Source organism: Tympanuchus pallidicinctus, unplaced genomic scaffold (assembly GCF_026119805.1).
Source record: "Tympanuchus pallidicinctus isolate F22 unplaced genomic scaffold, pur_lepc_1.0 scaffold31, whole genome shotgun sequence".
NCBI classification, from domain to species: domain Eukaryota; kingdom Metazoa; phylum Chordata; class Aves; order Galliformes; family Phasianidae; genus Tympanuchus; species Tympanuchus pallidicinctus.
This window is the reverse complement of record NW_026294749.1, coordinates 12,690,058-12,715,347: the sequence shown is the minus strand read 5'-3', so window position 1 is coordinate 12,715,347 and position 25,290 is coordinate 12,690,058. Positions and strand designations below refer to the sequence as shown.

At 39.5% G+C, this 25,290-nt stretch overlaps 1 protein-coding gene across 6 annotated transcripts in view; it reads right to left on the bottom strand.

Moving 5' to 3' along the window:
* ATP9B (ATPase phospholipid transporting 9B (putative)) overlaps positions 1-25,290 on the bottom strand; it is a 155,991-nt gene that overhangs the window by 40,381 nt on the left and 90,320 nt on the right. For all 6 annotated transcript variants that reach the window (XM_052697876.1, XM_052697877.1, XM_052697879.1 and 3 more), the window contains exons 12-13: positions 9,247-9,407; positions 899-1,041 (exon numbers count right to left, since the gene is read on the bottom strand). In XM_052697876.1, the coding sequence (XP_052553836.1) occupies positions 899-1,041; positions 9,247-9,407 (304 nt within the window). The remainder of the gene's footprint in view (positions 1-898; positions 1,042-9,246; positions 9,408-25,290) is intronic.

Sequence of the window (25,290 nt, the reverse complement as noted above, 5' to 3'; positions counted from 1 at the left end):
CATTCCTTCAGCTGTTTGAGAAACAACTCTCTCCTTCCAAAGGTAGCTCAACTCAGCTTCTTTAATAAAGAATACAGCTACCTGAACTGATTTGCTGAAGCTCAGTTAAAAAGAACAAAAAAATCCCCCCAAAACAAACAAACAAAAAGCAAAACAACGGTGTAGAAAAAATAATGCATTTGCTAAAGGTCGTTCTATTTATTATGATATTTTCTAAAATAAACTTTAGGAATCTCTCAGTATTTCCAAGGTTTAAGAGCATGGTAAGACTGTAACAAATTCCAGTTACAGCAGTATAAAATGCAGAACAACCTTACCTCTGATCCCAGTAGGGACTGGGGTTTTCAGTACACTAGGTCAGGTGTATTAATACACTATAATTAAGAAGATGAAATCATACAAATTGGCCTTTGTAAAGCATGCAGCACCTAATTTCATGGGAATAACTAGTGTAATTTGAGATGATGATTTTATTAAATGAATTATGGAAATGAGTTGCCCTGTTGGAAGCCATTATTAAGTGCAGCTATCATACAGTACTGCAATAGCAATAAGAAGCAGAATAAAGGAGCATCCTATGTGCTAATTCAGTCTTTTCAAAGTAGGAGACCTGTTAATTTATGTTACTCTTAATAATGCCTTCAAACATCCTGTTACTGCCAGTTTTCCCACCAGAATAAAACAGGGAAGTACCAAATACAGACTTTCATGGGTAAGTAGCAGCCTAACTAAGCCAATGGGCACTGGTACAACAAAACCCTCCAGCACAGGCTTAACATTTTACTGAAAAAATAAAAATCAGCACTCTAAATCTACTCTTACGTTAACATATCAGATAAGAATAAAGCTTAGAAATTCTATAAAAGCCATCATATTTCAGAATTGCAACTTGATATACCTGTTTTATCCGTTAGCAAATAAACCAATCGTCCCAGCTCTTCTGGTATGGTGCTAGTTCGAACAACTGTTCCAGGAATGTTGTCATCCTTCATAATCATCCATCCATAGGCTGCCTTACCCATGTCCAAGTTCACACGTAAACTGCAAAGGAAATGTATACCATAATCAGAGTGAATATTAGGCAAAGTGTAATTCAAAACCATAACAACAATACTGAAAACTGCTTTTAGAGTTCTCGATAAAAAGGTCTTAAAAGTACATGCAGCAAACATTTTGGAACATCACTGTTATCTGTTTGTAGGATACACAGTACGTTAGAAACTCATGTTGCATTTCAGACTTTTAGAAAATACTGCAATGCAAAACAAGATGATAACATGCCTTCTACATGAGACAGCATCAACTCTTTTTGGAGGTTGTTGTACCAACACTACTACAGTTACACACATGAGAGTGTTACACATTTTATAGACAGGATCAGATTCTGCTGGTCAAAACTGAACAAATTTGTAAAAATGTAAAATATGACTGTATTCCTTTCAGAAAGTAGAGATATATTTGTCAACTTTTTCTCACTGCAACTAATCAGCAGTGTCTCTGTCCTTGCCAAAACGTAATTACAGAGGCTCTCAATTGCAAAATGAGAATAGTGCCCAAGCAGCGAAATCTACCTTCCTGTGACAGCATGTGTGCCGGAGTTGCTACTGCCAGCAGTAAAAAAGAGCCTTTGAGTAGCTCTGCACTAGAAATTTGAGTTTGCAGCAAATTTTGCTAATTACAGAAGTACACAATCACAAGAAGTATTTTTTTTTTCAATTTGTTCTGTGTCTGCATGATTTTTTAATACTTTCATGACTGTGAAGCACAAGAATTAATTGCCCTAGTCTCTAAGTCATTATACCCAAGTCTTCACTCACACTGGTCAGAGACAAATAACATTGCTCTTGCCCAAATTAAATTTTCTAACTCAAAACCAGTTCATAGAATCATAGAATGGCCTGGGTTGCAAAGGAGCTCCATGCTCACCCAGTTCCAACCCCCTGCTGTGTGCAGGTCACCAACCAGCAGCCCAGGCTGCCCAGAGCCACATCCAGCCTGGCCTTGAATGCCTGCAGGGATGGGGCATCCACAGCCTCCTTGGGCAACCTGTGCCAGTGCCTCACCACCTCTGGGGGAAAAACTTCCTCCTAAGATCCAACCTAAACCTCCCTGTCTCAGTTTAAACCATTCCCCTTGTCCTATCACCGTCCACCCTCACAAACAGCCATTCCCCCTCCTGTTTCTACGCTCCTTCCAAGCACTGGAAGGCCACCATGAGGTCTCCCACAGCCTTCTCTTCTCCAAGCTCAACAGGCCCAGTTCCCTCAGCCTTTCCTCACACAGAGCTGCTCCAGCCCTCTGCTCATCTCAGTGCCTCCTCTGGCCCCGCTCCCAGAGCTCCACGTCCTTCCTGTGCTGGGGCCCCAGGCCTGGACGCAGCGCTGCAGATGGGGCCTCACAAGAGCCGAGCAGAGGGGGACGATCACCTCCCTCTCCCTGCTGGCCGCCCCTTTTTCATGCAGCCCAGAGCACAGCTGGCCTTCCGGGCTGCAGGCGCACACTGCTGCCTCATGGCCAGCTTCTCGCCCACCAGGACCCCAAGTCCTTCTGCGCAGGGCTGCTCTCAAGGAGATCTGCCCCCAGTCTGTATCAATACCTGGAGTTGCCCCAATCCAAGTGCAGCACCTTGCACTTGATCTTATTGAACCTCATTAGGTTCACATGGGCCCACTTGTCCGTTCTGACATTTCCCTCTTATTCACCAAAATCATGCCACCACACCAGGAAGAAGACTGAGGACCAGGCACACATTCCTTTCTGTTGACCATACCAGAAATACAGAAAAGACAGATAAATGGTGGCAACGCAAACAACTTGTGGCAATCTGCCAAAGGTACAGGGCAGAGTCCCAAGTTTAATATCAGGTTTACAATAACACGACTCTTACAATTGTCCAAAGGTATTTCAAGGACAAAATCCTGCTAATGTACATCAGAACTTTTTTTTTTTCTTTTCCTAAATAAGAATTTTAACAGTAATAAAAAAAATGGGTTTGTTATACAGCATAACCAAAACTGCAGCTACAGTTTTTATCCATCCTCTTGCAATTGCAGTGACAGAGTGATTGTGAATTATCTGAGGTAACAGTGGAGATAAAAATCTGATTAAGAGAAATATATTTAACTAGAACAATGGAAATATCCAGTTTATCCCTCCCTTGATCCATATCCCTCTCCTTGAATCCCAAACATCCATATCCCTCTCCTTGAATTTGTGCGGCAGAATAAAATGCATGTTGCAATAGAAGGAAGCCTTTTTGATAAAATACTACTGAACATTAAAGAAGTAAATACCATCTTGAATTACCTCTTATTAGGTCTAAAATCAGCAACAGGAAAATGTGCCTCTACTTGGTAAAGTATCCCAATCACTTCTGGAATAGCACATCTAACTTCAGACACAAATATATTAAAAAAATCAAGACAGACAACTTGGAAGGAAGGAAGGAAGAGGACTGTATGAGGTTCTTTTTGATGAAAATGTATAGCATAACAATACTGCAAGCCACAGCTTTACCTTTCCTTAGTCAAAACAGAGCCAGCAACAAGCTACCTGCATTTGTCACGTGTATGTTTTGTCAACTTCAAAACTCAGACAGAAAATACGAACCGTTGTCACCAGGCTACACACTGAGACATGTAACAGTCAACAAAAGAAATGACAGAAGATTTACTCCTGCTAGGGACAAGAATCTGCTAATTTGTCAAGAACGAAGGGCAATCTCTAACTCAAGAAGAAAAACAGGAACATACTTTAACAGTGGCTAGACATTTGCTTTAGCATGCATTCTATGTGAAGTATGAAAGCTCTCATGATCCCATGCCAAAGAGATAGCTGGTCTATAAAGATTTCTTGCCTGGCCTACCAAAGACAGTTATTCTGTGATGAAAGCTCTATTTAAGAGTGGCAACCTCAAGCACAAGGCACACAGAGGGAAATCCATATGGCTGCTCTGCCAGTGGAGATCTCACTGCTTCAATGAGATCAAATCACAGAACTCTCAAAGCTTAACAGTGCAGTTTATATTTTCACTTGCACTTTCATAAGCAGGTGTGTTGCTTGATTTTAAATACATTCTGTATGATTTTAGTAATAATTTATCAAGTGTAATTTGAAGGTAAGGAAAAAAAGATACCTTCTCTTCATAAGTGAAGAAAAATCCATAATTCAAAGCCTGGAAACATTTTAGGAATTACCCTATCTTTCTAGCATGCATTGCTAAGTGGAACAAAGTGAATCTGCAATTCACTCTGCAAATGCCTAAATAGCAACTGGCATCACTGGTCTCGAGAGGCCAGTGATATCTGCACAATCTTCCATAGCAGCATGAGCATACACCTTCCCCCTGTGCTTGCTAAGTGATAAATTTACTAGATAGCATTGGCAAATCTTGTAAACTTATGGAGAATGTATTTCAAGCAGTGATTTTATTTAAAATCAAGTAATTAAATCATCTGAGTGATACTCGAGGAACGTAGAAACTGCCTTAACGATTCTCCAATTGGCGAGAGCCCATTAAAAAAAAGCTTATTGAGAAATGTGGGACACTCCAAGAAATTCCAGAACATCTGGAAAAAAACCCAAATCTGAACAGCTGAATGCAACAGTTTTGAACAGTCTGTCAAGGACTTGGTTTCTATACTCTGCTCCCTGTAAATTAAGAAATTCAAACTTTATATGGAAGCAAATTGTAGGGAGCCTCTCTATACTATGCTCCCTCCATACAGAAAAAAAGAAACCTAGGTGCAAAGGAAACATCAAAATACACTGTAAATATACTGTTTTCTTAAGGGCAAAACATTTCTTGAGATTGGGGTGTTCAAAATATCCTGTGCATAACTGTTCCATTTTATAACCCATGAAGAGCTGGGCTAAGCTCTACATATTGATTTACCACTCTTTCTCCATTTTACTTAATTCCTTGCAGGCTACTGAATGCATACCTTGTCTTCCCAATTGTCTTTATGACATTGCTTTTATGTTTATATTTCTGAAGTCTGACATGCTCCATCACCCACCACTCTACAGTCATATTCAGAATGCAGCGTGGACAACCAGCTGATCCCTGGAGGATAAAAAAAGAAATGTTCCTCTTTCCATTAATTATAGGAGAGAATGTACAGGGATCAGTTAAATTCTGCTAACAGTTACTCATTCCCTTCTGGTGATCTGCACCAAACTTGTCTGGAGATGTAAACTTATTTTTACTGCATAGCTGGATTTTCCTTGTCCCGCAAACCAAAAAAACCAAAATCAAAGAAGTTCCATATTCAGAATCTTTCTGAATTCTCTAAAACCATCAATCAACTCAATCAACAGCTCTCATGCATGAATGCAGGTATGCTTTGCCTTTCCCAGTCAATCCTACCCTCCCACGTTCAATTCCTTTACCTGTACAGCACAGTTCATTATTCACCCGATACAGCTATTTTAGAAATAAGGAGAGGACACAACACCTGGTGCTCCAGCTTCATTAGTCTTGCAATTTTAATTGCCAAGAGTTTACGCTTCAAACACAGTCCTAAGAATAAGTTATTTCCATGCTTAGCTCTCCCAGAGGAAAGTAAGAAATGCAGTAATATCTGAACATCATCATGACTGGAGTTGTTAAATTTGCTGGCAGTCTAAGAAGCAGCTGTGTATATACACAATCTGAGCTGAAGAAAAATTGGTATAGGAATAGATAAACATAAAGTGGGAAGAAGTACTCTCTGTTGGATACTTGTCTCATCTTCTACGGTGGTATTTCTGCATTGCTTATTATCTTCCACACACAATTGAAGAACTGGATTAGGCTTATCCTAGAAATTATTTTTGCATAAGAACCTTCCCTAAGTCCATTCGGACACGCAAATTGCTTTCCCAAGAATTCAAATCGAAAAAAAAGTTACTTTTTCAGTGGCACATAATGATTTGCCACTATAGAGTCAAATTTACACTGTATGCTCTTAGAATCATAGAATTGTTTGAGTTGGAAGGGACCTTTAAAGGTCATCTATTCCTGCAATCCCTTGCAATGAACTGGGACACCTACAGGTAGGTCAGGTTACTCAGAGCCTCGTCCAGCCTGACCTTGAATGTCTCCAAGGATGGGGCATCCACCACTTCTCTGGGCAACCTGTTCCAGTGCCTTCACAGAATCACAGAATCACAGAATCACCCGGGTTGGAAGGGACCTCAAGGATCATGTAGTTCCAACCCCCCTGCCTAGCAGGGCCACCAAACGTACACATTCAGATCAGGTTGCCCAGGACCACGTCCAACCTGGCCTTGAACACGTCCAAGGACGGGGCATCCACAACCTCCCTGGGCAGCCCGTTCCAGGGCCTAACTACTCTCCTTGTGAAGAACTTCCCCCTAACATCCAACCTAAATCTTTCCTCCTTCAACTTGGATCCATTTCCCCTAGTCCTGCTGTTGTCAGCCTTACTACCTTGATCATAAAAAAAATATATTTCCTTATGTCCAGTTTCAATCTCCCCTGCTCTAGTTTGAAACCATTTCTCCTTGTCCTGTCACAGCAGACCCTGCTAAAGAGTCCATCCCCTTCTTTCTTATAACTTCAGATATTGAAAGGTTACTATAATGCTTCCCCAGAGCTTTCTCTTTTCCATACTGAACAGCCCCAGCTCTCTCAGTCTGTCCTTACAGGAGAGGTCTTCCATCCCTTGGCTCATTTCTGTGGCCTCTGGACGCACTCCGAAATGTCCACATCTCTGCTGTACTGAGGATTCCACACTGGGACGCAGCACTCAAGGTGAGTTGCTGGATGCAGTGCTGTTGCATCCGGTAACAAAGATATCTCTGTCTTTTATTAATTTTAAAAAGTTTGGACTTTTATTTACTATGGAATTTATTACTTTTATTTATTACAGAATAGCACAGTGATCATTCATACTCTTAGCTCAGTTTTCCCTTGCTCTCTTTGATGATGAAGAGTGCCTTTAAGTATACCTCACCCATCACTTGAGTGTAGCTCGTTTAGCCTCTACACATGAATTATTTGCTTAATATTAAATAATCAAAGGGTGGCAATGACAACACAACCCAAACAACATCATGATGCAAACAGAAAGGGAATTATGGCAATGATAGTGTGTGGAGAAGTATCACAACATTGAAACATGGCTGTGTAATAAAACCAGAAGCCACTCGCAGAATCATAGGCTCAATTAAGTTAGAAAGAAAGACCACTAAGTCCAACCCTAAATTCATCACTACCACGTCACTCAGTGAGACATCCACACTTTTCCTGACGACCTCCAGGGATGGTGACTATACCACCTCCCTGGGCAACTTCTTCCAATATCTCACCACTCTTTCAGAGAATAAATTTTTCCTAATAACTAACCTGAACCTGAAAAAGCCCCGCCAGAATTTGAAGCCATTAGTTTTTGTCCTATTGCTAAGTACTTGGGAGCAGAGGCTGAGCCTCACTTCGCTACAACCTCCTCTCAAGTAGTAACAGAGAGTCTTCCCTGAGGCTCCTCTTCTCCAGACTAAACAACCCCAGTTCCCTCAGCCTCTCTTTAAGTCTTGTGCTCCAGACCCCCATCGGCTCCACTGCCCTTGTCTGGACTTTACTCCAGAGGGTCTCAGTGAGGTGCCCAAAACTGAACACAGTGCTTGAGATGCGGCCTCACAAGTGCACAGCACAGAGGGACAATCGCCTCCCTAGCGCTGCTGACTGCACTATATCTGATACAAGCCAGGATGCCATTGGCCTTCTTGGCCACCTGGGCACAGTGCTGGCTCGTGTTCAGCTGGCTGTCAGCTAACACCCACACATCATTTTCCTTTGTGCAGCTTTCCAGCCACTCTGTCCCAAGCCTCTTGCAATGCGTGGGGTTTTTGAAACCAGAATGCAGGACTCGGCACTGGATCTTGTTAAAGCTCATACAATTGGCCTCAGCCCATCAATCCAGCCTGTCCAGATCCCTCGGTAGGGATTTCCTACCCTCAGGCAGATGGACAGTTCCTCCCAACTTGGTGTCATCGGCAAACTTACTCAGGCTGCACTTAATCCCCTTGTCCAGATCATCAGTAAAGATGAGTCAACATAATAACAATAGAGTCAGCCCCAGTACTGACCCCTGAGGAACACCACTATGTGTGTGGTTGCCAGCTGGACTGGTCAAAGGAAACTGAAAGGAAATGGAAAGTCCACAAACTCCTGCAGATTTGCTGGAAACTTTTCTGCATCGTCACAACAAAACCAGCTGCTCTTAAAACAGAAAGTACCATAAAGTACAAGTCCTTAAGACTCTTACTGAGTATCAAACTGGTCGAACATGACATTTTGTTTCACACAGACATACGCATACAAAAAGAAATGTGAGCAAAAGTCAGACAACTCAGGTAAGCTTAGGTTCAGAATGTAATGAAATTCTTTTTTTCTTTTTTTTTTTTATCTCCTATACTACATGGGTTTAAATATTTTGTACAAATCCCAGGGAACAGGTATAAAATTTAAGAGACAGCTGCTAACTGTGGGTAGTCACTGGACTGATGTATGTGAAGGTTCCAGAGAACATCTCAAATTAATAGACACCTTAATCTAAAAGCTGGGAATTTTAACAGAAGACAGTATTTCCATTTTGCAAAGGCAATACCCACTCAGAAAAAAATAAAAATAAAATCATTTCAGAGTCAGAGTTCTAACTATTCTATCCCCAGCGGACATGATTACACAGATGGATATTATTTCCTGTTCCAGTTTATCTGCAATTTGAATATACAGTACTCATGCTTAATGAATTAATTAATTCATGGCAAGTCTCTACTTGGTTACACCTGTTAAAAGTCTTGCCATTGCAAAAGTGCATTCAATCTAAATTCATCATAGCTGTAGTAAAAATAAAGGCAGTATTAGAGAAATTGAACATTTTCAGTGCTAAGGCAGTAAAGAAGTCAAATTCTAAAATACACCAAGCACTTCATTCAAATGCATGTTTCCTAAAACCACATTCTCAAATATACCAAGATTGTATCCTTATTAATACATTTATGCTAGCAAAGGATTAGATATCCTGATTACTCCAGCAAGATGAACATTATACAAAAAGAATACAACAGTATTGTTTTCTGGATAGTGATACCTCAAGAATCAGCAGATTTGTTGGCACCTTCTCCTTCAGCTTCCTGATAAGATCAATTTCCTTCACAATGAGCAGTGAGTATAAATTTCAGCAAAGCCACATTCAGTGAAATTAGACATCTGTGTTTTTCTTTCATTCTTATACATACCTGATGGGGATGATATAGGAAAACAGGAGGAGGAACCGGAAAAGGTTGCGATACCACGGGCCTACAAATCCTTGCAAGGTTACCATAACAACTGATAATGCAACTAAAGCCAAAAACAGTGCCTTGGTCAGTTGATTCAACTCCAAGTCCAGCAAGCCAACCTAAAGGAAGAAGTAAAAATCAGGTAAGTCATGAGTGTTGCTTTTTCTCATCGACTCATTTGCAGTGCAAACAACTAGCTACTACCAGGTGGTTTTCTTTTGTACCAGCTAAAAAACCACACACTTGTAACAAATAACTACATTTTGATAACTGAATTGATTGCTGTTCCATGCTTGCATCTTACAGATGCCTCATGGCTCCAGAATCAGTGTGAACCATCTCAGTCAGGCCATTTGCACGTCTTCATATTCAACATATGCTTCCCCCTGTCCTCTGATCCAGGAGAGGAACAGAGCAAGGGAAGAAAGGAAGATGAAGAAGAACAGATGAACAGAAACAATTTCCTTCTGTCATGTATGCAGCAAAAATCCTAGCAGTGCATTTGATGTTTGTAGGGTGGCCACTGCTTGTTTACTGCTGGAAGATAAAACCATGGTAGAATCAAGAGTAAATGGACAAATACAGCTGAGCACTGTCTTGTCCATACAATGAGCATACTGTAACTCATAGTTACATGCCCATACCAGTCTGCAAATCCAAACCCATCTCATCAAAACTGTTTCTGATTACATTCTGAATAACTGAAAGTTTTCTAAGTCAAAAATGGCATAACCATTTTCGAACCAAAACAGCAAAACAGAACTTCAACTTTTCCTGAGTAAAAAGATATTTGATGCAGAAATACCGCAGTGAAAACACTGAGTTGCTATATTTCATCCACTGTTTCCCATGAAAAAGTATTTCAAACTATGCAACTAAGACTCTCACCATTTCAATAATGCATACTGCAAGGTAAGTATTTATACCCCACTTTCTGAGAAGTTCTTGTAGTCAGTAAAATATGTGGGAAAATTATGTCAAGAGCTTCCTAGGCCCCGTCCCAGATGCCCTTTTATCTCCAAGTCCCGCCAGTAAGACCAGTAAAACATAACACTTCCTCAGATAACAAACCATTTAAATATAGTTCTTAAAAATGTCAGCAATCTTGCTTATACATGGGCGGTCCCTTCCCTAGAGAACCAGGCAGCTGAAGACCACAGCGGCTGATTTATCAGCTGCATTTAGAAAGCAGCACAACGAGGACAAATATCTTGCAATTTCCGCTGCTTCAACTACTACATAGTTTATGCTTGAATTATTGAGAAAAATAGGTTTTTGGATTAAAATGAAGAAAAATTAAGCCAGGGAAGTAGAGCATGTTTCAAAGCCCGGATCTTTTTGCGTTGACAAAGGCAGCCTAAGTTTCAGGCCTCGCTGAGGATCAGATGAAGTCATTATTCATTCAGTCAGGGAAAAAAGACTCAATTACCTCAACCTAAAGATGCTATCAATGAATGCAAAGTGCATATTTTACTCTATTCATCCAAATCCCATTAAAAAGTGAAAGGAATGATTTAATCTGGCCTTCCAGAGTTGGTCTTTTTTTTTGTAATAAAATAAAGAATCACTGTCTTGCAATATGCATAACCACTACCTCACACTTTTTTTTTCCCCTGCATCATAGCAGTGAAAGCCTATCTTTCCCCTAACCCCAGTAACGTTCCCCCCCTTCACTCCCTGTAAAAACCACACCCCATAAGAGAAAGGAATAAAGAGCTTCTTTGGAAAGAATGCCACTTTTGGGACAGAAACATCAAGTGTAGTTCACTGCACACCGATACGTAGCTAATTCAAAGCATTAATACCTTTTCAATTAATGAAGACATGTACATTTATGTTTGGAATCAACAAAAGTGTTTCTGGAGGGGTATGAAGAGGATAAAAATTTGATGATGAAGATTTTTCATGGAACAAATCTCTTCTCCCAGAACATCTGCCTTTTTAATATGGAACATACTACTGCCCATGCAGTTTCATCTTTTTTTTTATCATTTACTATAGCAAGTGAAAGCAATTGCAAACCCCTGCTTAAAGTGGTAAATAAAAGAAGCTTTATTATAAGTGCATTCTTCTTTCCTCAAAAACTTGTTATAATGTACTGAAATAAACTTAATTCTGTTTCCACTTAGACAACTTCTGCAATCTAACCAATGAAACTCTCTGATTGTCAATTGTTCAAGTAGAAATGCATTAATATTCTCTCAAATTCACCTCAATACTGACAAAGAACATGACTGAACTCTATTGTTTGATCAAACCGTCTGCATACTGTATCATCCTATTGAAAATAATCACTACCAGAACCATTATGACTACACAAGGAACCGATGAGTTAAGAACTGGAGTAATTTTCCATATTGATTGCTATTTCTCATACCACCAATTTTTCTTCCACTTGTCATAACATTTGTTCTGTCTGAAACAACCGCGTTAACAAAATGAAACACGGCTGGAAATTTTAATCTCCAAGGGGAAATTCGTACATAACGTCTGAAACAGCCACAGCAGTTTTGCAAAGGGGCTGCACGATCATAATGAACGCAGTAATTGCCTGTATCATCCAAAATGCTACTAATGGCAACAACTGCAAACCCATTTAGCTCCTTTTTAATTTATGTGGGAAATTTTAAATAGCTGACGGTACTCAGTAAAATAATGGCTAACAGCACCAGTACAAAGTATGGCGCTGTGTCTACTTGTACCAAACCCAAAAAAAGCTACTAGCTTTTAAAATACAGCATTTGGAATCAGGAAATTATTAGGACCCTGAGCTTTGTGCTTTGGACTACAGTGCTGAAATCATCATTCTATTAAAAAAAAAAACACCTTAATTAGCAGAAGTTGAAAGCAACAACAAATCTTCCTGACTTCTGAATAGAACTTGCACAGCAATATTGCTATGGCTGCCCTAGGTGCTTAACTTCTAGGAATGGTTTTGTTCTGAACCTGTTACTGCAGTAACAGAACAAACTCTAACATCAGAAGTACAAGACTTAGATATTTAGGAAGATATATATCTTTAATGCTGGAATACTGAAATGCAAACTTTGATAATTAAATGATTAATTGATAAATTAAATGATTATTGACAGTAAAGATTTCTCACAAGGGCTAAACTGTAACTGAATTAAAATGACTGCACTAAAGTGCACGTGACACTTGCTGATACACTGCTGGTTTATTTTAAGCAAACAAACTAAAGCACCCTACTTAAGTACTAGCAAAGTATGAAGAGAGAACTGTGGCATCCCTGCCCTAAACTCCTCCTCAAGCATAATTTATTTTGGGTACCTGTCTGGTTCTGCACTGACAAACACCCCACCGAACACAATGAAGCTGCATGGTACATCTGACTTTGGTTTCAGTTTGCACTCTGAACATCTAAATGCTCCTTAGCATTCCTTAAGAAATACTCTGACCTTTTACATTATTCAGACTGAATACTTGTCAATTTTTTATGTTTTCATTCATTGCAATTAATCACAAATATTTTTTTTCTGGATAAGAAAACGGATTCAGAACACTTTTTCACTTTTAAAAAAAGGTGCATATACATTAATATACACAGTTAGCTGCTTATGTCTGAAGCTCTATGGCTTTTGTTCCCATCTGTTAAAATTCTTCTTATCATCCCTAGAAATAACAGATTACTAACCCGAGCTTAATGGTTGAATAAAAAAACCAAACCCATCACTATCTGTTTACCTTAATTTTTGACACTACAAATGTACATCAAATGTAGATCAGCCAATGTTTCTTCTAACTCCTTATTTCTACAGGTGTTTCTGTGATTTGAACTCTTGGCTGCTCAGCAGTCTGAGTGCTCACACTGGGCTAGCACAGCTATCATTCATAACAAGTACAAGTGAATTTGTGGTTAGAAAACATCTTTCCTTAGTTGCTTATACTCAGCTAATGGTATGACAAGTGTTTCCCTACAGAGATGCCTTGATCAATGTAAAAAAAAAAATTCTAAAACCAGGTTTGTTATACTTTCATATCAGTAACTTACTCGTTCTTTTAAGCAGTAGATACAAAGTAGGAAAAGCAAAGCTAACAGTGAAACACAAAAACAGTGACCATTTAGTGAAAAAGGCCACTTTCGCATGCTATTTCTTAGGCTGCTTTTCAAACTTCCTTATCACGTTTGGTTATGACAGCAAACATGCCCAAAGCTGAAAACACCTTTTTGAAGCACCGAAAACATCTTATTTATCCCTTTTTGAGTCAGAGCAGTAATTGTGGTGCTGTGATGTCCGGGCAGGAGGGGGAATGTTCTACTTGGCTGAGTAGAACTGAAATAAACTTCAGCAATTCAGTCCACTCCAGTGGTTATACTAAAGCAATAACCAGGAAACGGTTCATTTGATTCCAATAACATTTTCTGTTTCCTTTGGCAGAAAAAGAAATAATATATATATATATATATATATACATTATATATATAATGCATTTCTCATACTAGCTTTACTACAACCCAATGTCGCTTCAACCAAACTAAATTATTTGCACTATATTAATTCTGCAGGCTTCCAGAACAAGTCTTATAACATTTTTAAATTCACCCTTCTGACTTGCTTTCACTTACTTTAGCAAGCTATTCATAACCTCATATCTACTTTTGAAATAAACTGATTACTTTAGATAAACAATTCTATTCTGCAGCTAGCTGTATTTATAATGCTAAGAGAAAACTGGAACTCCAGCATTTCCTCCCTCTCTGCTTCCTCCAGTCACCTATGCTGCACTGCCTTTCCCACAAATGCACACTGTCAGTATAAGCATCTCGTTTGGATACGGAAAGTGAAACATCACGTTCCTCTCCAGACTGTGGTGTGCTGTCTGCAGCTCAGTGCAGTACTACAGAACCTGTAAATCAGATCTTCACAAAACATCTTCACATAGTGAGCTGGGTTGTGCTCGTTTGGGCAAGTACTGGCACAGCTTCACAACATGCTCAGGTGTGCTTTCTCTTTCAAACGTGTTCTGACACACTAATGCCTTATGGTACCTGTAGTACAACGTTATGTTTCAGCAGACTAGAATGAGAAACTGAAGGCGACTCGTTCTTCATATTCACTGGACTATAAAATATCCCACTCACTCCTCATCAACACTTACACGGTTGGTCTACATTTAGCACTATCCCACCATCTCTAAATGTCCTTAAACTCCTATCACTCTTTAAAATTAGTCTGTATATGTAACAATGAAGCTAAACTGCTGCACTTTCCTTATTTCAGTATTTTACTCTGATTTACTCAAGTCTAGAAAGGGAAAAGCGCTGAAGTTAAAGAAACGCCATGTGCAGTTTGGTCAGCAGAGGGGGCTCAAGACTGGCAGTAGCACCTGGTTTAAGCAGCTCAGGTGGTGCAGTGCAGTACCAGCTGTACCTTAACGGGGTGACCTGTATTTCTCTACAATCTCACCAGTCCAACACTATTTACCCCCTGAAATGCTTAGTAATACCGAGATGTATTCTAACAATGCGGGTCAAATGGAAACACGGCATTTCTTCTAAGCAAAAAGTTTAGCATTTCGCATTCGTTCATGTAGTGACCATCTTAGGACATTCGTTCATGTAGTGACCATCTTAGGTCATCTGTGAATGCCGTGTGACCATTCGTTCTCCATCCTCACCTTGTATTTGTGACGCACAATAACAACGAATGAAGGCATCCACAGATGCTACTAAAAAACTGAAAATGTTAATGGCTTCTTATACACTGGCACATTCATACAGGAATTGTGTCTTAGTCAAATACTAGACTCTATTGCAAGCTATCAGCTGCAAACATTTTTTTCAAGACGCCCATTAATTTAGAATATTTCATTAATTTTAAGCCAACTGGTGCTACTGCAGACCTCAACAACCAAAATAATTCATACCATGAAACTGTTCAGCATCCACTTTTTTAATTTAAAACAAGCACAGTAACAGGTACTACTTCCTTGAAGAAAAAATGATTATAAAGGGGATTAAATAGAGACTTTACTTTGCATAAATGTTGGGAAGTCTTAGTATATCCATACATCAAACCATGCATATCAGTCAAGAAGTATTTTTCATACAGAAAATCGCACACTTAATAAATGGTATCAGAATCCTCTAGGTTTGTTTGTTGTTTTTTTTTCAAAAACATGTTTGAAATTAAGCAAACACTTAAAACCATGCCTAAAAAGATTTCCAGCATTGGCTTACTGTTCTTAAAAAATAAGGCATTTATAACAACTCCTCACAAATTATCTACATTATATTATTAGTAGAGATTATTACAGTTCTATTTGAAGAGTTCACCTCCAAACAGTAGCAGGGGAAGAAAGGCCAGAACTAAGGTTATCAAAATACACTTGGAAATTTGTTCATTATGGACTCCATTAAAGAAACTGAGCCAAGAACTCATTAAGCTTAAACTTGAAACAAGTTCTAACAATTCATTTTATCCCCAATTAACAGTAGGTTTAATAAAAGGAAGAAAAAGCGTTTAACTGCCACCTTACTCAAGGTTAAATTGAGTAGCACGTTTCAAAATTTATTTCCCTTTAAATTACATAGGTTGTGTTTTATTACTGACATTTTATGATTCTAAGTAACACGGTACAGACAGTACAGATTATTAAAATGACGTCAGTATTTTGAAGATGGATTCACCAAAAATTGCAAATGAATAAAGAAAAGCTGAAGAAGGAATGAAAAGATTCTGCAATGGCATTAAGCAGCAATTCTTTTCCTGGTGGAGGAATCTCACTCCTTCTCAGCTGTGTACACCTTAACTCCATCTTCAGAGCACAAGTCTGAAAGTTAACAGAACACAAGCACAATCACCTAGGTTTCCCACAGGAAATCAAGTTTCAATAAAATAGAAACAACACAAAGCACCCCGGAGTGCCTCAAAGCCTTTAAGGATGCTATTCAAGAATGCAGAGAAGCCTATGTAAAGGTGGTTTATAAGTTAGTTCATTTCTGAAGCCTTGTGATTGGCTAACAGAATCCCAGTTTAGATCATTTTAACTGCATCAGTTTTTCTCTCTTGTTGTTCTTGAGTTTACTCATCTTGTTTGCATACAAGCTGAAGAAATATTTTTGAAGTTTAATGCCTCAACTTCATTTTGAAACAAAAAGTTGCGCATGCTGTTATTTGCAGTCAAAATGTGAAGAGGAAGACTCATAAAATCACGAAGGTTGGAAAAGTCCTCTAAGGTCACCTAGTCCAACCATCAATCCATCACCACTATGCCAACTAAACCATGTTCCCAAGTGCCATAGCTACGCATTTCTTGAACACCTCCATCAAGGAGACGTTTATCCTAACATCCAACTGGAACCTCCCTGATGCAACTTGAGGTCATTCCCTCTTGTCCTGTCCATGGCTAACTGAGAGAAAAGGTAGCTGCAGAGTGCAGCAGGGTCTCCCCTATGCTTCCACTTCTCCAAACTAAACAATCTCAGCTCCCTCCTCCACTCCTCATAAGACTTGTGCTCCAGACCCCTCACCAGCTTTGCTGCCCTTCTCTGGACATGCTCCTGGGCCTTTATGTCTTTCTTGTAGTGAGAGGCCCAAAACTGAACACAGTATTCAATGTGCAACCTCACCAGTGCTGAGCACTGAGGAACGATCACCTTCCTAGCGCTGCTGGCTCCACTACTTCTGACACACAGCAGGAAGCTGTTGGCCTTTGACACAGCTTGGCACACTGCTGGTTCATGTTCAGCCAGCTGTCGACCAGCACCCCTGGAGAATTCCCACCTCCAAGCAGAACCTGCCTTTCATGAACCCACGCTGGCTGGGCCTGATCCCCTCGTTGTCCTGTATGGGCTGTGACCACACTCAAAATGATCTGCTCCATAATATCCCCTGGTCCCAAGGTTAGGCTGATAAGCCTGTAGTTCCCCAGATCCCTCTTGTGATCCTTCTTGCAGATAGGTGGCACATTGGCAAGTCTCCAGCCATTTGAGACCAGCCCAGTTGACCAGGACTACTAAGAAATTACAGTAATTAAGGAGCTGGGTACCCTGAGGATAACAGATTTGACTACGAAAGACAAAAGCTAAGAAGCCTTTGAGTACCTCAGCCTCTTCCTCATCCTTGATCACAGTATTCCCCACGACATCCAATAAAGGATGGACGTTCTCCTTGGCCCTCCTTTTGTTAATAATGTTTGTAAAACAGTTTGCTTGGTCATCTTTTATGGCCAGATTAAGTTCTCACTAGGCTTTCACCTTTGCAATTTTCTTTCTCTCTGCATATCATAGCAGTATCCTCATACTCTTCCCAAGGTGCCTGTTCCCTTCTTTTGGATCTAGCAAACTTTCTTTTTTCACCAAGCAAAAGTTCTCCTGTGCCTTTAGGATTTCCTTTTTTGAGCAATGTTCAGCCTTCTTGGATCCCTCTGCCCTTCACAGCTATCTTCCAAGGGACACTCCCAACCAATATCCTAAACAGTCTGAAGTCCGACCTCCAGAAGTCTACCAACCACTACCAATGTAGGTTTTGCTGGCCTCCCACCCAGTGTCACAAAGAATTGGGAATTCAATCACTTTCTTGCTGCTATACCCAAGACAGCTTCCAACCACCATGTTTCCTACCAGTGCTTCTCTGTTCGTATAGAGCAAGTCTAGTGGGACACAACCCATGGTTGGCTCTATTACCATCTGTGTCAGGAAATTATTTTCACACACTCCAGGAATTTCCTAGACCGTTTCTTCTCTGCTGTATTGCATTTCCAACCAAATCTGGTATGCTGAAGTCCCCCATGTGGACAAGAGCAAGCAATTGTGCCATGTCTGTATGCTGCTTGTAGAATGCTTCACTTGCCTCTGCATCCTGGTTGGGTGGTCTGTAAACAGATTTCTACCAGGACATCAGTCTTTTTGGACTTCCCCTTGATCCTTACTCATAAGGACTTAACCTTATCATCCCCAGCATTGAGCTGTGCAAAATTGAAACTCTCCTTAACATACAAAGCCACCTCCCACAATCTCTCCTTCCTTGTCCTTTTCTTCTGAAGAGGTTATAGCTATCCATTTGCAGCACTCCAGTCAGGAGAATAATGTTTTGGTGATGGCAACTTTGTCACAGCTTTCCTGCTGTTCAATGGCTTCTATTTCTTCCTGCCTTTTGCCCATGCTGCATGTGTTGGTGTAGTGTAGATGCACTTTAGATGGGCTATTATCTCACACTCAGCCCTTGCACACTGCTCCAACTTCATCTCTACTGAGCCTGGTTTCATTTCCTTCCCCCTTTAAATCTAGTTTAAAGGTCTCCCAATGAGCCCTGCCAACCCCTGGGCTAGAATGCTTTTCCACCCTCTGAAAGAAGTGGATCTCATCCATCACCAGCAGGCCTGGTGCTGTATTAGCCATCCTGTGGGTAAAAAAATCCCACAAAATTCCTCCGATGGCACCAGCCTCTTAGCCACGTGTTGACCAGGTGGGTATTCCTGTTATTCTCAGTTCTTTTCCCTGCTCCTGCAGGGATCGAGGAGAACGCTGCCTGTACTCTTGCTCCTTCAACTAACCATCCAGGTGCCCTGAAGTCTCTTGTGATAATCCTTCAAGTTCTTTCCACAGCTTCATCACTGCAGACCTGATCAACCAAAAGTGGGTAATAACTTGAGCCATACTCGAGCTTCCTGGTAACATCACTGACATGGGCCCAGGAATGCGGCAGACTTCCCTGTGGAAAAGGTCCAGTCATCATATCAAGCTCTCTGCTCCCATCAGAAGGGAGCTGCCTATGGCAATTAACCTTCTTTTGCTCTTAGCAACTTAAGGGCTGGGGTTGACTGACTCACTATAGACAACCCCCTGGATGGACTTTCATCAACCTCATTTGCCTGTCCTTTAAGTTCCAGAGCCTCAATACAAAATGGAAGTACACCTGGGATGGCAAGATAGGCTGGGAAGATTCACCTGCCACCTCAAGCAGGGACCTGTTTCCATTCTTTTCTGTCTCTTAGGTCCCCTCCTTCTGCCTGATGTCAAGAAGACAAGGGGATACCCCACTATTTCTCATAGGGATGGTAGGGTGTGGTTCCACTGATCCATCTCCCTTTCACACTCCCTGATACTCCTTAATTTTTCACCTCTTCTGCATTTAGCTCAGAGTAGATCATGCTGATAAAGTGCAGCTTGAAAGCTGCTCAATGTGATGAAAAATAAGCAGGAGTTTTCTTCAAGATTAACTGCATTGCAGAATACAGGGAAAATCACAACAGAGAGAAAAAGCCTTTTTCAAGTTGCAATACTGGTGGTAGATGGATGGTTGGATTAAATGACCTTACAGGTCTTTTCCAACCTTAATGATTCTATAATTCGGAGATGAAACACCCAAATAGGTCCACAGTAAATGTCCACAAATATCTAAGGCATAGGGGAAATCACTTTTCTCCACGATGTCTTCCAGATCAGATATTATGTTCTTCTTGCTATTATGATGTAAAAGAACAGATGTTCAAACTCAACTATGTAATAAGTTATGACAAAAAATCTAGAAGTTATCTGCGTAATAAAATTAAGCTATATATTTTTGAATAAAAACAGCCTTCTGCAATGAGTATCAAAATCTGTAGTAGAGGAACGTTAACAAAAAAACATCTGTTTAAGATGGTTGTTAGCTTTTCTCTCTCAAAAAATCCCCCAAAACCAACATCATTCATAGTTTTCTAGCTATCTGTACCTCCTGGGCCAAAGTAAAAAAAAAAAGAAAAAGTGTTCAGAGCTAATTGTGTGCAAAGTATTGTCTTGAAATGATTCTTGCTGGGATTAAGCAAACAGATAAGGTTCCAGAATGATACTGCCCAAAGTCTTATTCATTAATATCAGAATGAATTCTTGTAGAATTCGTAAACATGCAGAGATGCATATATATTTAAATATTTGAATTTGCACTTAATTAAAAATCTGCTTTTTCCTACAGAGATATTTTTAAAATTCTTCTTTGTGTAGGCTTGAAAGCTGAAATTTACTTTCAGATGTGTGATTAGTAGGTGTACGTGCACGTGCCTGTGTATGCACCTACGTGTGTGGTCATGTTTTTTTAACAGAATCTCATCTGCAGCAAATGAACTTTATATCATTACATTTTTTGAGATTTTTAACATTGCAATATTTATCAGTGGAAACAGCTTTGTAACTATTAGGACAACAATAACAAAAAATCTTACAGCAAAAGTGAACTCCAACATCTTGTATTTCTATCTTGAAGACGTGCCATGAAACATTTTCTTTCTTAGTGGTTTGCAAACCATCCCAATAGTTGGGAATTGTGTGAAAAGGTGCCCAGATTGACAGATAAAGTGAAAAGGTCTGTATTAATTTCCAAATAAAGAAATGCATGGAGTGGTGTTTCACTATGATTATACTCTAAAGTACCAATTAGAATGCATCAGAAACTAGAGCAAGTTGACACTCTACAATAAAGCAAATAATTTCCAGTTGGAGGGGCAGAAAACGTTAATATGCAATGTTCAAGACTACAAGAACCTTTGTAAAAGGAAGTAGCTAATAAGGTTTAATGATGCATGTCAGGAAGCCACAGTATGTAGGGAAACACAGCTGGCTTCATTTTGTAAACTATTTGATATACACATCTTTCTAGTTCACGATTATCAGCTGTGCAAGTGCCACAGGGGACAGTTTAGCCTTCAGAACAGGATATTCTTCTTGTTCTCTAAATTACAAGTAAAATACATTAATATAATATGGTGCTGTAGGCTAGCACCCTGACAAAAGCTTATCAGCATACAAAAAGGATTAAAGAACTCTTCTGCAAGATTCAGTTGGAACAATCTTACCAGAATAAATGGGTTAAAGAACACTGAAATAATAAATACATTCATAATCCTCACACATTCTTTTTTAATGTCAGGCTAAAAAGCCAGAAACAATCATTAAAATAAACATGAAAATGCCATTTATATTAATTCATGCCATTTCATGCTGTATGTACTTATTTTATTATTAAATTAATATTAATAAAGAAATGATGTGTATTATTGATGGACTGCAGCTATACAAAGCAGTTTGCATCTTGCTTTACTGCAATCCAAGTTGCTCAGAGTGACTGCAACATGCAGGTGACAGCAATTAGCAGCAGATGACAGAAGCACTTTGAATTTGTACCAGATGGCAGCTAAGGGTCATTGGAAGCTAGCAAACCTTCCACATGTATACTGGTGTGTAGTACAACTATAAAACTCCTGGAATACTTAGAAATGAATTAAGATTCTTGAAGAAAACCGGAACGTCTAAGTTAAATATAAAATATTATGTAGGGCATCAAAAAAACTACTAAGAACATAAACTAATGTGTTTGTTAAACAATTCAAATCTACATCACACAGGAAGGACTAAATAAATACTCTTCTCACTTATTTAAAGAATAACAAAGTAAATACATGCTTTGATGTAAAGGGATAAGGAAGCACAGGGAAGATGCATACTTGCAATATAATTGCTGTGAGGGAACCACTTCACACTTCTGCCCAGTGCTCTCATGAATACTGCTTCAGAGCTGAAGCACAAATAGGTGCATCTCATTCTAAAAGATTAACCCCACAACCACATCCCTGAAACCGCAAATGGACACAGTTTTAAATGAGTTTTCTGTTTTACTTTTAAGTGCAGTTTGAGGGAGAGGTTCCCTAGCACGGACCATAGCTCTGTACCAGGTCTACTGTATAAACTCATCCAATCCTACCAACAAGGCAAGATGATTTAAGTGTAAAGAAGAAAGTAATGATATATAAATACACAAAATGCACAAGTTAGAATGAAAGATGGCCATAAAACCAGAGAATGTTCAGACAAATCTGATGGCTAGGTGTTTCAGTGATGTGCTTAGAGAAGATCAGTGAAATGCACTCAGCTGCTTGTTGGGTGTCCCTTCTCAACCCTAAAAATGTTAAGAAATAATCCATTGACAAGCTGGAGACAATAACAAGATAGCTGAGCATGACAAATACAAGTTGCACTGGCAGAAGTTGGAACAGCAAGATAACAGTAAGAGATGATTTAGGAAGGAAACAGCTCTCAGAAAAGGCAGACAAGACTGAAGATGTGAACCAGGATCACGATTTTCACAGTTGTTGCTCAATGGGTGAAAATGATCCAAGAAGGAAGGAAAGAATTGGGTAGATGGAACTAGTAGAAATAGTAGAGGACTGATGCTGGTAGCATCACGCTGAGCACAATGAACAGGACGTAGGCAATTAACACAGTGAATCAAAAAACTGACAACAATAACTTAAAACAAGAATTAAACTTCCTGATCACTATCAAACTTCAACTAGAAAATGTGCTCTGTGACAGGAGGAAGAAAAAAGCCCTCAAACCCTAAGGCAATACAGGAATTTGATTTTCAGCTGAGTCATCTATCCCTGTTTTCACAAAACAAAATATTTCAGCAGATTCCTTGGAGACTATGAGATTAAGAAAAGATTCCATAAAGCCTCCAAAAAGAAATGAAACGGAATCCTGTTTTGTATAAATAACGTTTTAGGATGCTTTCCAAAAGATAGGACAGGAAGGGAATTAGCTTTAAAATACGAAGAACAGTCAAATCTTTCAAACTAACCCACAATCTGAAAATCTAAAACACTACAATTTTCATCCAGCAAAAGCTGGAACGCTGATTTTAATGCGAAATCCACAGGCTTACACACTGACCTGAGGTAGAAATGAAGGAAAAAAGTCATACTTGTTATAAGTATGACAAACCTGTTACTTTAATCATAGCTACGATTAATATGTTCAACCTGTATAAAAACAAATACTGTGTCCTGATATGCACAGAACTTTCCCTCCAGATATGCATCACTGTAAACTGAGATTTCCACCACAGACTGAGTCTCCAGAAATCAGAAAATCAGATTTTGATTTAATATATTTAAAAAGTCCATGTATGAAACAAGGCTTTTCTGTGTTTGTGCTAGCTACAGAGACTTGCCAACAAAGCAATGATATCTATAAAACATTCAAATAAATGACACGAATCAGATGAATTTATTCCAAATGTGCTACACCAACTGGGTTTCTGCAAGATACCATGTTCTGACATTTCAGAAAGCCATCTTTCACCATAATTGGAATAAAAAAAAAAAAAAGAAAAAATCCACAATGAATATACTTTGAACATAGTCATACAAAAGTTCATCTCTATTCCTCCTCATATAATTCCTTCCAACAGCCAAAAAATGTACATAACTCTGGTTTCCAACATTTCGGCTGGCCCTGCTGCCAGGTTCACAGAGTGCACTTGAAGGTGGTGCAGCTCTATGCAGCCAGACGAGTGTTCTCTAAGTATCACCTGAAAGCCAGAGCCTATTTGCCCTTACCCTCTCCATCACACAGCAGCTGCTTTTTACTAATGATGTGATTAACTCTGAAAGGCAACAAAACTGTAAGGATCACCACAAGTGAAAAAGCAAACTCCAGGACTGCCTCTTAACAGCTCATTGGGACACATCAATGTGCCAATAGACAGCAGATCTCCCATCTGCATTATCTTCTGTAGAATCACAACATTTCAAATGCATTACATATTTCACCAGAAATGATTCCAGTGTGCTACAGGTAAAATACTCTATTTCTGGTGAAGAAGCAAAACACTATTCCATAAATTTATCTATTTCAAAATAATTGCTTGGAAAGTTTTGTGAGACTAATCTGTTGAAGGGATCATTACAGAAACACTGTACTTCATGACTGACTCTTCCTCAAACACCAGCATGAAGTGACGTTGAGCTGCTGAGCTGAGTTTTAACTTTAATCAATCAATTTTAAACTTAGAATCATAGAATGGCCTGAGTTGCAAAGGAGCTCCATGCTCACCCAGTTCCAACCCCCTGCTGTGTGCAGGTCACCAACCAGCAGCCCAGGCTGCCCAGAGCCACATCCAGCCTGGCCTTGAATGCCTGCAGGGATGGGGCATCCACAGCCTCCTTGGGCAACCTGTGCCAGTGCCTCACCACCTCTGGGGGAAAAACTTCCTCCTAATAAACTCAACTTACAACAACAACAAAACCCAGACAATTTTAAATAACAGTCTCCAAAATGGGGAAGTGAAATGTCTTGGAACATCAAATAAAATTCTTGGTGAACACAACAAAAATAGAGGACTCCAATTCACCTATGGCTTCTGGCTAATCCTCTCAATTCTGAAGCACATAATCTTTATTCTCCTGTATTCTTATAAGAGATAATGAAGTTAACATCAGAGGAATTCTGCAGCTACCAACACTGTTTTAGGCTTAGTAGCAAACTGATCCATCAATTCATCTCCAAAATATTTCTTAAACCCAGAAATTTACCTGCAGTATTGCAGAATTCTAACTACCAAACCCATTTCCCTTGCTTGTTCCCTCTCTCCATCCCATTATTATTTCATAAACAAAGATATCGAGGCTCCCTAGGTAAGCTCAAGAAAATTAAATACATACATAAACACACACACTCTTGAAATTCCATTCAAAACTGCTTTCAGTGCCAGTAGCTTAATAGAAGTTCAAATTTTCTAAGTGATCAAAATGGATGAATGCCAGTGCAGGGTGTTTTCTTCTGAGTTTGAGCCTTCAGCGTTCTGAAGAATATGGGCTGCACTGCTTAATAAACAGTGAAAAATTAATGATAACTAATTCACCAGAATTTTCACTAGCTATGAGCTGCCTGGTAGCACTCAGTGATATTACTAACGATCAAGGATGTACAAGTTAACATTTAATTGCTATAACAGTAATAGTCAGATAACAATTATTTTGTTTAGGACTACCTTGTACGCTGTTGCACATAATTTGCTTTGCAGTAGGATGCAAACAGAAAGTGATGCAGAAGTGTTGACTCCACATCCATGTCTCAGCAATGCACTGTACCACGCTCTTCACTAAAAAATTACAGGTAGCCAGAAAAGATGTATCACATGGTTTCACAAAATGTTTAATTGCTTTCAGAACAAATTAGAAGCTAAGGCACAAGTTATTCTGGGACTCCAATTTTTGAATTGA